The sequence below is a fragment of the Poecilia latipinna genome, unplaced genomic scaffold (assembly GCF_001443285.1).
Source record: "Poecilia latipinna isolate Pla-1442-1.1 unplaced genomic scaffold, P_latipinna-1.0 Scaffold2375, whole genome shotgun sequence".
NCBI classification, from domain to species: domain Eukaryota; kingdom Metazoa; phylum Chordata; class Actinopteri; order Cyprinodontiformes; family Poeciliidae; genus Poecilia; species Poecilia latipinna.
The window spans coordinates 1-12,661 of NW_015114991.1; the positions used below are offsets into that span (position 1 = coordinate 1).

At 40.6% G+C, this 12,661-nt stretch overlaps 1 protein-coding gene and 1 long non-coding RNA gene across 2 annotated transcripts in view; one reads left to right on the plus strand and one right to left on the minus strand.

Moving 5' to 3' along the window:
- Positions 1 to 180: 180 nt before the first annotated feature.
- Positions 181 to 9,058, plus strand: LOC106937546 (band 4.1-like protein 2; the record flags this gene model as incomplete). The annotated part of the gene is made up of 8 exons (XM_015019103.1): positions 181 to 381; positions 1,594 to 1,662; positions 2,530 to 3,192; positions 4,693 to 4,821; positions 5,106 to 5,204; positions 5,889 to 5,969; positions 6,714 to 6,828; positions 8,717 to 9,058. Coding segments are annotated over 7 exons (1,347 nt in total), but the record flags the coding sequence as incomplete, so codon positions are not given.
- A 1,986-nt stretch (positions 9,059 to 11,044) lies between these two features.
- LOC106937547 (uncharacterized) overlaps positions 11,045 to 12,661 on the minus strand; it is a 9,834-nt gene continuing 8,217 nt past the window's right edge. Inside the window, exon 3 of the long non-coding RNA XR_001422415.1 lies at positions 11,045 to 12,125. This is a non-coding gene — a long non-coding RNA (uncharacterized LOC106937547). The remainder of the gene's footprint in view (positions 12,126 to 12,661) is intronic.

Here is a 12,661-nt window from a genome sequence, read left to right on the forward strand (position 1 = left end):
TTATTTGTTTTTGATTTTTGTGGAATCACTTCTCGCATAATTGAGCGACTGTTCCTGACACTTAACTTTCCTAACTCCTCTACCTTTTTTTTTTTAATTTTTTTTTTAAACTATAGTTTTTCTTTTCAGCTCTCCATTAACCCTCTACCACTGCTGTTTTGTGTGCGTCTCTTGCCGTAGAGCCTCGAAGACGAAATAGCTTCGGTGCTTCTCAGCAGACGCACTGCTGCTGAATTTTACTCTGCGGGCTCTCCGCCTCCCTGCAGTGTGCCAGAACCGCCACTAGAGGCTACTGTGACCACATGTTCAGCTGCTGCCGCTCCCACTGCTGTCTGCGGTTCATCTTTGTCTCATCCCGTTTCTGCACTCTCTGCCACTGAGGTGCTTCTGCTGGTACTAAACATTAAGGTGTCGGTTTACTTTGCATGGTCCCAATTGGACAGGGATGATGCCTTTTTTTTATTCAAAGAGCTTAAGGGTGAGAAAGATTGATATGTTCTTACAGTCTGACTTTGTATGTGGAGTAAAATATTACTTTATTACTTTAAAGCCTTGGTGGAAGAGGCTAACATATGATACAATTTTTGAGTTTATTTATTTTTTATTTATCGAGTTGTGTTTCAGCTCCTTTCTTCTATACTGCAGCACCCAAAACAGTCTCTTCTTTACTGTAAATGTCATTATAAAGGGCGGAAATAACTTTTTTTTTTTTTGGAGAAAACAACCAGTATGAGGAGCTGAGTTTAGTTTTTTTTTTAATTTGTACTCTGGACCATTAGTTCATACTAGGGTCATCTCTAGTCCAACCATTATGTGAGATTTATCTTTATTTTCTTACCTATATCTTTTTTTTATATACCTCCTCTCAGTTGACCAGCTTAAAAGTGAACTGACACCTTCTAATGCTTTAGTTGATTAAAGCTGCTTGGCAGATGTGTATATAAAGCCTGCTGTTGATGTTGCATGAATTAATTTGCGTCTGGGAGCATTTAATCCTCAGTGGCTTGTTGCTGCACTATTTTCAGGATTAATTTGATCTAAATCGACTAACAGCTGTGCAGTGCAAGGGTTTGTCATTTCTGGCGGTAAAGGAATGCAAATTTTCTACTATGTGCCAAATCTGCTTGCCAGACGTTCTCTGATGTTAAAGACAGTACGGTGTGAAGCAGCTGTTTTCACAGAGGCTGAAATGGAGGGGGGGGGACAAAAAGAACCTTATAATGTGTTTATTGTGTGCCTGTTTGCTGGAGCTTCTTTAAATGGCAAAAGAAACACATTTCCATGCATGAAAAAGACTCTTCAGACCATCTTTTGTTTGTTGTTTTTTTTTCTGAGCGAACTTCATTTCTATTCCTCTTTTGATCCTGTTTTTGCTCGCTGAGTTCCTGCTGTGCGCGTGTGGATTTAGTGTTTGTGCAGAACAGCCGTCCCACAGACAAAGAGAAGACGAGATAAGAAGTGAAAGAGTAGATGACAAAAGCCGGTCCCATCCCCACGCTGTGATAACAAGCGTCCCGGTGTTGCTAATTGCTAACAGTGACTTTCCCGCCGATGTGTGACTGATGTTGTCGTCCTAACTTCTCTGTCACGCAGGTCAGTGTGCCGCAAACCGAAGCAGCTTCAGCTGATAACGCGAGCTCTGAAACCAAAGAACCTGCAAAGGTGGTACTAACTTTCTTTGTAACCCCTCTTGGCTTTCCATTCATGACTTTCGCTTCCTTCACGCCTCCGTTTGTTCTCAACTGAGCTTTCATGTTCCCATTGCCACTTCGGTCGTTTCCAACTTGATCCACTGTAGAGGGTTCCTACACAGTCTGGAAAAGTATGGAATGAAATTTTTAGCTTTTAGGGAAATATTTTTGTTTCCAGGATTTTTTTTCCCTTATCCCATTGTCAAAAGTTGTCCTTTCCTCCTTATTCTTTGATTTCCTTTTTCCTTTTCCTTTCTTAGTGTTTTCTTTTCCTTCTTTCCTTTCCCCACCCTTCCTTGGTTCGTTCCTTCCAGCCTTCTCTTTTCCTTCCTTCCTTTCTCTGCTCCTTTCTTCTTTCCTTGCTTCCTTGTTTTCTTCCTTCTTTTCTCTTTTCCTTCCTTCCTTCCTTCTTTTTCAGTTTCCCTCCTTTCTTCTTTTTTCTTCCCTTCTTCTCTTCCTTTGTCTTTTTTTCCTTTTTATCCGTTCTTAGTTTCCTTGCTTCTTTCCTATCTGTCTTTCCATGTATTTGCTTTCCTTTCTTTCTTTTATTTTAAATTAAATGATAAAGAAAGAGAATCCTGGGAAGTTGATTATGGATTATTTTCCACAAAAACCGTGTAGAAACCCTGGAGGATCTTCTTCATTTATACCTCATCTTATTTTCCTCATGTTTCTTCTGTATATATATATTTTCTGTTAACCCATTTTTAATTTATGTTCAATGATCATATTTTGTGTTTTTTTGTTTTGCTTTTTTTGCGTTTGTTGTATACGTGTGCACCTCATCGTGTGTGTCTGTGCACTCTGTGTACGTGTGTACATGTGTGCGTGTGTGTAGACCACCGAAGTTGAAATCGAGGAAACTGTTGTCATCCAAGAAGTTTCCAGAGCCCCCAAACCCGGGGTCGTCACGGTTACGGCCGACCCTACTGCCGCCCCGCCCGCCGAGCATGAACCTCAGGACCAGAAAGTGAAGGTCGAAGAGGAAGCGGCGCTGGCGGAGGTGGAGGATGTAAGCCCCATGAAGCCGGAGAAGGCGTCCTCTGACAGCGAGAGCGAGGAGGAAGCAGAGTACCATCCAAACGTTCCTGCATCCATCTCTCAATCACAAATACCAGAGGAGAAGGAAGAAGAAGAGCAGATGAAGGAGGAGGAAGAGGAACAGCAGCAAGCATCTGCTCCGGTTGTCCCATCTCTTCCGGCGGAGGTCAGCCAGCCTGCAGAAGAAACGAGTCAAGAAGAAGAAGAAGAAGAATCTAAGAAGGAGGAGATGGAGGTTGAGGAGAAGAAAGACGACCAGGAGGAGAAAGAAAGCGGACGGGAGACGGAGGACAGCACCGACGATCCGATGGTGACCCCCGAAGAGGCGCCGGAGGGCCTCATGGTGCCCGAGGAGAGCGCCGAGGCCGGCCCCACCGAGGACCTGGAGCAGCCTAAAATGAACGGAGAAGCCTCGCTGGTGGAAGTGGATCCCCGGCCGCAGGTTATTTGTTGCTCTGAGGTAAAACCAACTGTGGAGCTCCTCCAGGGGTTTTTGAACCTTCCCGCCAGCCGTAGAAAACACCCACTTCTTTCCCCGCTGCTTCTCACATCGCCGGTTTCCTTTTCCTGCTTGTGTGCAACTTTGAGCCCCATGTACATTCTCACACTCCTCTCCGTTCTGTGAAAGCATATTGAGAAAACAAACACCTTTTGAAGACGGTTAGGACCGTGCTGTAAGACCTTCATCGCCGATACTGTCGGTGTTTATGTCAAATTCCTCAAGAAGCCGCTTTCATTTTACCGCCCAGTCACACTTATTCATGTCTCTGCCACATTTCCTGCCATTTATCCTCGTAGATCTAGTGCCACTCATTGTGGCGTGTCGATGCTGTTGCCTCCTGCGTTGTGTTGTGAAGTAAATGGGGCCTAAGTGGGAAATGCAAGATGCTTCTAGGTGTGCGCGTTTTCATTTTGCATGCTGATTTTCACCTTTATGAGCTGTGCCTGTGTGTCCTTTATTGCGTTTGGCAGTGGCGCCGCTCCTCGTATTTGTGGAAATCGCCATTGCCAAGCACTTTGGAAATGCCACCCACTCATCTGAATGCCACCTTGTTTACATTTCAATAGCCGCTTTGTTTTCCAGTCATTAGAGCCCTGTTGGCTTTATTGGCTCATGTTCCCTTCATGTTGGTGCCGTCTCATGTTCGGAGTTGCATGTTGACACCCAAGAAAGTTCTGTGTGGTCGGTGCTGCTGCTGTAGCTGCTAGTCGTCTTCTCTTAGCTAGATTGCAATTGGCTTTTTCCTGGCATGTCGTTGCACGAGTTTAAGAGCTCTCATTCCACCTGCATGAATTTTATTGCATGTGTGCTTGTGTGTGCGCTTTGTTTACAAATCTACACTTTCTGATACACGTACACTTATTTACAGTCCCTTGCAACAGTACTCAAAACTTAAACTTTATTGCCTTTTTTTTTAGGGATTTCATGTGCGAAACTAACACAAATTAGCGTGCAGCTGAAGTTTAGAAGAAACATGCTTGTTTTTTTTTTTGTTTGTTCTTTTTGATTAGGTCACGTTCTGTATGTTTGGTCAGTCTTCTATGTGACTGCAAGCTTCTTTTTCAATAATTAGGTGACTGACTTCTAAAAGGATTTTATTCAGGAGTAAACAAATTCATGCCACACATTTTAGATTGTTAGCCATATATTATTTCTCTGCAGCTTGAACTATCAATCACTGCTTTGTCTTGGGCCGTCAGATAAAATCCCAATAAAATACAAATACTATTGCAAGGCACTGTACATTATCAGTACTCACACAAAGTCACTTTTGTTTGGTACCGTTGTCTTTGAAGCCAACTTCTCTTAAGTTTTGCTTTAAAGTGACGACCACCTTGTAAGTAATTCTGATGCCAAAGATGTCTTATGTATCTGTTCATTTGTTCCCAAAGCAGTCTCGTATTAAACCTATTAACCGTCTCTCCTTCCCACTCACTCCTGTCTCTCCTCCCTCCCCAGCCGCCTGTGGTAAAAACAGAAATGGTGACTATATCAGACACGTTTGCCGCCCAGAAAACTGAGATAGCCACAAAAGAAGTGCCCATCGTGCACACGGAAACCAAGACCATCACATACGAGGCCGCACAGGTGCACACTTGAGAAGCACAGGGAGTTTGTTTTTCATATTTTTATAATTATTTATTTCCTCTGTCACTTTTTTGTAATGTTGGGGGGAAAACCCTTTAGTTTAACGTACTTTGTGTTGCAAAGTGTTTTCTTTTCTAGCAGCAGGGCATGGCGCCACCACTTATTCCTTCATCCAAAGAGAAAAAAAATAAAGTCTTGCATTGTAGCGACGAGTTAAAGAATTTGCTGATGTGGAGCGGACGATCTGATTTATTTTTTTGTTGTTGTTTTCCTCTTTTCCTCAGTTGGATGGTAATAGTGATGGTGAACCCGGAGTGTTGATGACCGCTCAGACGATCACCTCTGAGTCTTTGTGCACCACCACCACCACGCACATTACCAAGGTACAAAACACGATTTGTTGTTCTGCTTTTTCATATTGCTATGGTTGAGCATAAGTATCATCATCTAGAATTTAAATCTTACAGCACATTAGTTTTCTCTTTTTTTTTTTATGAGTTCAGGGTCTTAAGTTTTGAGTTGTATTTATATGATTTCCATTTTTTTAAGATTCATTTAGTTATCTGTTAAATTTGCTCAACTTCTGCTTTTTTAGTTGAAAAATATGCATGTTTTTGTTCCATGTTTTGAAGTTATCGATGGATCGCACTCTACTTTGAGAAAACTCCGAGGGACACTATGATGCACGGCAACAAACGAACATCATAGTCGAACTTTTAGCCTTTTTCCCTCTAGTCTGCAAAAGATTTTGACTCTTGCAAACGATTCATCTTGGAAATTTAAATGTTCTTGACTACGTGTCCACTGTTCTGCTCGTTTATCATGAAAAAACTGCACATTTGTTTGAGTTTAAATAAATCCTATTGAAAGCTGAAGAAACCCTGAAGTTAAACTGAAGCACAGTCTGATACTTAATTATTTTTTCTTTCTTTTTTTAATGAGGCCATCATTCTTTTATCTGTTTCGCCCCCCCCGGCTCAGCGCTGTGTCTCACCAGCCGGGCCATTACACTTACAAATAAACCACATGTGACGGTCATCAAAGTCGTGTCCTCCGTTTTGTTCCAGACATTAAAAGGCGGGCTCTCGGAGACGAGGATTGAGAAGCGCATCGTGATCACCGGCGACTGCGACATCGACCACGACCAGGTCGGTTCTCAAGCCCTGTTGCTCATCTCTAAGGTTTTTAGCTGCAAGCTTGTTGGGCCACTTTAACCTAACAAGATGTGGAAGGTGTGAAAAGGTTCTCTCTAAGATTTAAGTGTAAAAGTGTTTTTGTTTTTTTAATTTAAAAACGTTGTTGGATATTTAGATTTCTGGTGACATGTCAGCATCTTGTTGCTGGCAGCCAGAGGCCGACTTCTTCTTTATCACTTCCTCCCTTCGTCCTGGCCTTGTTGGATGTTTTCCTTTGTTTTTGTCTGAGCTTATCGATCTCCCGGTTCATTTGATTTGCTGTCTTTGCTTCCAAATGTCAGAGATTTTGCGTCTTTTGTTCTAAATTCGCTTAGTTAAGCTCAAATGAAAATGGACTGCCTTTGCATCTGCATGACTCTTGCTTTTTTTTTTTTTTTTTTAAGTTGCATGTCTGTTCGGTTTTGCTAAATTTTAGCAAAAACAACACAGCTTGAGTTTGTGTTTTTGGGAATTGATTCCAGTTGGAATAATTTCCTAATTTAAAGCCATTTTACTCTGTCAGTCCTCTTATTTGCCATTCTGTCAACCCAAAAAGGTAAAATGGTCCACTGATCTTTCATATGATGGGTTTTTTTTAAATGCTTCTTATTTCATCTTTTTTTTTCTTTATTTAACACCATCATTTTTGCCCTCCTTCCCCTCCACTGCCTGTTGTGCTCGGTGTCTCCCCTATGTGGCTGCCCTTGGGTACTGCAGGCACTGGCACAGGCCATTAAGGAGGCCAAAGAGCAACATCCTGACATGTCTGTTACCAGAGTGGTTGTTCATAAAGAAACTGAACTGGCTGAGGAGGAGGATTGACTGAACTCAGGTAATAATAGTGAGTTGCACGATTGTTGTTATTGTTATTGAAACAGTTTCTGTCTTTCCGAGGTACTAGAAGAATTTCGACACAGCAAATTGTCTTTTATAGCAGCATCGTGAATTTTAAACAAATCTAGCCTTTAGCTTCAGGAAATGTATTCACTCACATACAGATTTTTATTTATTTATTTTCTGGTGGGACGGTACGTAGTGTTCCCTTCCATTTCACAAGGTTGAGAGATTCGCTAGATCATCCAGAGTCCTGACCCTTCCACCCTCCATCAGCTAAGCTTCCAGGGTTTTAATAGGATTTAACCCCCAGAACAAAGAGTGTGTGTTTTCATTTGTTAGTCTAGTAGACTCGGTTCGTAGACATTTTCAGTTGCCGCGGTTTGCTTTCACTTTGTCGAATAAACCAAACCGTTTTAAAAAAAAAACCCCTGCTCCCCCCGCCCTCGCCTGCACCAAGAACCACTGAAGGAAACAACACAAAAACCTCTGCTGAAGACACTGAGCGCAACTTCCTTCTTCACGAAATGTAAACAAAAATGCAGTAGCGACAAATGTTGGGTTTTCTCTCATTTCTCTTTTGCTCTGGCAAAAGACCACGAGCCATTTCTCCCACTAGCGCTAGACTCGCGTGTTTGTTTTGGTCGTGTTTACCCAGAATGCTCTGCGCTGTAGTCCACTTCCTGCTCTTTGGAGCGGTGTCCGGATCTCCTGCTTTCACACACGGATTCGAATCGCGCCAGAGTTCACTTCAACTGAACCGAGATCTAGGTTTTCAGGCAGAGCAGTTTTTTTTTTTTTTTTTTTTCTCTCCATATTCACACCTCCCCAGATGAACTGGACTTTCTAAACAGTGCTGGTGACCTTAGATGGACATGAAAGAAGGTTGAGTTTGCGTCTTGTTAAATTATTTCTGTTGCTTCAACTATATGTTTGAAAAAAAAAAAAAAAAAAAACCCACTGTGACTGACGCCACATTTTTAGTTTTCAGTTTCCACCAGATTTTCATTAACATCGCCCTGGAATCCTTAAAAATGTATGAAAATAAAACGGAAATACGATGCTCTAAGCATCTGAAGCTTCTTTCTAGTCTTGGTTTCCTTTAAATCTCAAATTATATTCTGCATTTGATTTTCCTCTGAAGCTAGATGTAATGTCACACCTGTCTTTGGAGTCTTCTTATTCTCAGTCTGGAAACAGTGGGAGCTTTTATCAGCATCACAATTCAATTACAGCACGTTTTTTCTCTCCTCTTCGTGTTCAAACTCTGAAAAACCATGTCCACAAATATACAGTTTACAGCACTGTGTGTGCCACCAAAGAAACACAAACCCAGTGGAAGAGCTAATAAATAATTGATACCAGCGAACATCACTATGGTCTGAATGCGTGTCGGCTTTTGTTGGCTACTAAAACGACTTCAGAGAAGAAAAAGAACACATTGATTTTTCCCACAAGGGTTTTTAACTGAAGACATTCTTCAAAAAAATAAATTTGTGTTTATAGGGTCCAATTATTGCTACAGAGGCTTAGTTTAAGTTAGCATAAATATATTATAAAAGCATAAAATGATGCGGTTTTAGATCTGTTAGGTTTTTAAATATTTTTTGCTAAAAGGAGATTTTTTTTTCCCCCAATCCAACTGGAATCAAATGGCTGATCATTCTAACGTTTTTCACATGCTGCTGCAATAAAATGACTTTTTGCACATCTTTACCAGTAAATGTTTAGGGTGATGTAGCTTAAAGTGGAATGAGAGTATAGGTGTGTGTGTGCGCGTGCGTGCGTGTGAGGAATATATAAAAAAAAAGGTGTGTTCTATGAAAGGAGTCTAAGTGTTTCTGATCACAAAGCTGCAGGCTGATTGCCCCCAATCTGCTTTCCAGAACTGAAAGACCAGCAGTGACCCTTACCTCTTCTGACAACATCTTCATCACTTTACAACAACCAACCTGCACTGCCAAAGGGAAAGAGGAAGAGGAGGAGCTCAAGAATGGGATGAAGAAAAGGTTCAATCCAGGGCGGATGGGAGGATTGAAGATGTCACTCTCATCCCAGATGGTCTTTCAGACATTTGTTTTGGTGCATTTCAGTTTCTCGTTGCAAAAAGAGAAAAAAAAAATATCCTCACTCTCTCTGAGGGAACAAAAAGAACCACTTTGTTAGCTTAACGTTTGTAGCTTCTATCCTTTTATATTAGAGCGTTTTCTTTACCCGGTTTATAAAAACAAAGACAGAAAGAGACTATAGTGTTTGTTGCGTGTTGCGAATATCAAATTCGGCTTCTGCTGATCTCCAACACGCCTCTGACATTCAAAGAATACGTCATCTACGTCTCTGTTATTACATCAGCAAAACTCTAAAATGTCCCAAAATTATGTTGGCATAAAACGAAGCCAACGGCTTCAGACTGAAAGAGAGAGGGTTTTTTTTTTTTAGTGCATTCCTTTTGAAAATGAGTTTCAATAAATTACAGCTCCTGTTTTCCTTTAACAAGGTGTAAATGCAAAGAGAAATATTTAACTCATTAATCCGGTTTGAAGAACATAGAAATAAATCTTTTTTTTTTTTTACCTTATAAAACAATCAACACAAGCTATTTCACATTAATGCTTTTTTATTATATTATTATTATTATTAATTACACAATGGCGGGAGCTGTAATTTACACACTGCAGTAAATCATCCAGGTTTTTTTTTTTTTTATTTCATTTTTATTTTTTTATGTTTGTAAATGTAGCTTATTCATCCACATTCCTTGTGTTGCTACCAGCTGCTGAGTAAGTTCACCTTCAGTTCAGCTCTTGTTTCATTTCACTGGCACAAGGCGACGTTTTATCACTCATGTTTGGCGTGAAATTACATAAGCTTCAAACGCAGAACGTGATGAATCTCACAAATCGACGCTGAAATGAAGTTGAACTGAAAATAAGCAGATTTCAACGCTGGTCGATGCATCTCTCGTACGGGAAAGAAGACGAAGAAAAATGAAGGTCGTTAAAAAAAATAAGATAATAATAAGAAGAGCAGCTTTTCAGTAGCTTAGCGCCTCGTCGGGTTTGTCTACTGTTCAACACTAACCATTCCTGCTGGGCCCCAGGGGAACATGGGAGATTAAACTGACATTTTTAACTGGGAGAGACGACTGGTAAAAAAACTGGACGATGATTTGGGAGAGTGCCAACCGATACCTCGGGAGTGAAAACCAATTGGAGCGGCGATGCAAGTCAGCCTTACTCTGTGCCGGTTCCAGCGCGGAGATGCTTTGTTTCCAGAGAATGTCTCCATGCAAAATTTCATTTGGTTTAAATTATTCAAAGCGAGCCTCGGAGCAGCGACGGTACCAAAACGAAGGCGACTTGAAACCAGTTCTGTCCCAGATTCAGACTAATGCAACTTTTTACACGTTCGCTGTAACTACAAACCTGCTTGTTGTCGTAGTTCTTCACTGTTCACGCCCGGCTGCTTTTCATATCCCGCTACACTTAACACTAAGAAGAAGGAAAAAAGCCTGTTAAAAGACGATAAAGCGTATGGGATTGAATCGCGCATGCTTCACCCTTTCTTTTCTGTCAAATTCAGCCAGTTTAGAACAGGAGGCTGCTGTATGTGACTGGTTTAAGTTTAGATGATCTCAATTGACATAATCTGACTTCATCATGCTGCTGGATGTGTCGTAGCTGGTTTAGCTCAACCAAACGTTCTGCTCTGTTCAAGCGTGTTTTCGCTTTGCACAAAATACTAGAGGGGAGAAACAGTCGGTACAACATTATAGCGCAGCTTCAAGAGGGAGGAAGTTAGAGGGCCTGAAGTGCTCTTTAAACTCATAATGAATTTCTATGTTGTCTTTTTCAAATTTTTTGCAGAATCACACCAAATTACACCGTTTTTATTCTGAGAAGCTTAAAGAAAAGGCTTTGTTGTTCAAGCGGACTCTTCTGAGAAAACCTGTTCCACTTCCCTTTATAATTGGACCTTTTTAAAATTATATTTAAATTAACAGCTTCTTATAAACATCCAGCCTGGAAAGCGTTAACATGTCCAGTGGACTGCGAGACTAATGGAAAAAAAAAAAAAAACTTTCTAAACACAGGTCTTACTTCAACTATGCAGCTAAATAACATTCCACGAGGGGAGGAAGCTTTGACTTCTAATCCTCTTGCAAAACAGAAGAAAAAAAAAATAAAATAAACATGAAAAAAAAATAAAAACACTTTCATCTCTAGGCAGCTTTTGGAAGCGACTGCTGTTCCACATAGGAAAATCTCATTAAATAAATCTGTAACGCCACATCAGCTGAATCTGTAGAGTCTCTCACGGTTCGTCTTTTCTCTGTGAAACTGGTCTAGTAGTTTGGGAGGGTGGGGTCTGTCGCTCCACCTTCCTGCTTGTTTGTAATATTGCCACTGTGTATTTTGTTGGTGAAGAAAAACCACTACAGATCAACTTGTTTTTGCCACCTTTTCTCTGCTTCTGGTTCAGGGCTTTTTTTCTCTCTTTGAACCGACCGCAGGAGCTTTAGGGGGAGGCCAGGTTGACTTTTCCAAAAATGTTTGTAGCTTTAATGACAACTTTATTTAAAAAAAAAAAAAAAAATCTGAATTTTAATCTTTTTATTCAGATTACAAAGCTGACGATCATTACCAGCTGATTTTAAATTTGTCTGGGATTTTTAACTAAAATGTCTCTATAATCAGATTGTTTATTCCGCACAATGACGGCACATTTTTGTATCTCATCTAAAACACTTTTATGAAGACGGACATTTTGGAGAAATTAACCAGCCGCCTCTTTGCTTCCTGCTACCAAAACATCACTGGTAGGTTGTTTTAGTCTAGCTGCATAAATCGTGTTGTCTCCTCACACGCAGCCACTCCTCGCCCCTGTGTAACACTGTTCAAATAAACAATTGTTATACTCTGAAACACTTCCAGTCGTCTTTTTTTCCCCCATGCACTTGTTTTATTGATATTAAAACCTAAATAATGCAAACCGACGTAGATAAGCTGAGAACTGTGTAGAAGATCAATATCATATTAACACTACAGTATCCAATTTAAGAAAACGATGCAAAAGAGTTGTTACACATTTTGAGACGTATCCACTATTTCCACACTGAGGAGTGTTCACATATTATATGTAATGTACATAAGTTAAATTAGTCCATCACTGCTAGAGATTCCTGTCAGGAATAGGAATGTGATCCAAAACTTCTCCTCCTCAGACTGGCACTTCTGTGCCTCTGCCTGTGGATGGCACTTCGGTCCTGCTCAAGACTGGACAGATCCGCCTCAGCTGGGGATGAGAAGAAGGAACAAGTCAGGGCAAGACAGAAAATGTTTGTTTAATGCTAATTGTATGGATGGATATTGAAGAGTAATGTTCATATTAGTGGCTTAGAATTCAAATTATTTGTAGTATCCATTTGGGTGGTTTCACTATAGCTACGGTTCTGAAAACTTGCGAGTAATTACAGGTGATGCTCGGAACGAGTGGAGTTATTGGCGTCACAAGCTAATCATTTAATTCTCTGCATTTTGTACTTTTCAGTACTTCTATACCCTCTAGCAATATGCTAACTGAAGGCGGTTTTCGTTTAAAAATAATACATTTATTTTTAATATGGCTATTATGCACAACGCAGCCTTAGGATATGTTTTGCTTACAAACGTTTCCATTTCGATTTCTGATTCTAATAGACCTCACTCAGCTTTTCAACTAGAAACTATACAAGACCAACATCTGAGTAAAAATTTGATTGAATAAATAGCATCCCTCAACCAAATCACGCAGTGCTAATGCTCATGTTTCGGATAGCCGAGAACTTACTA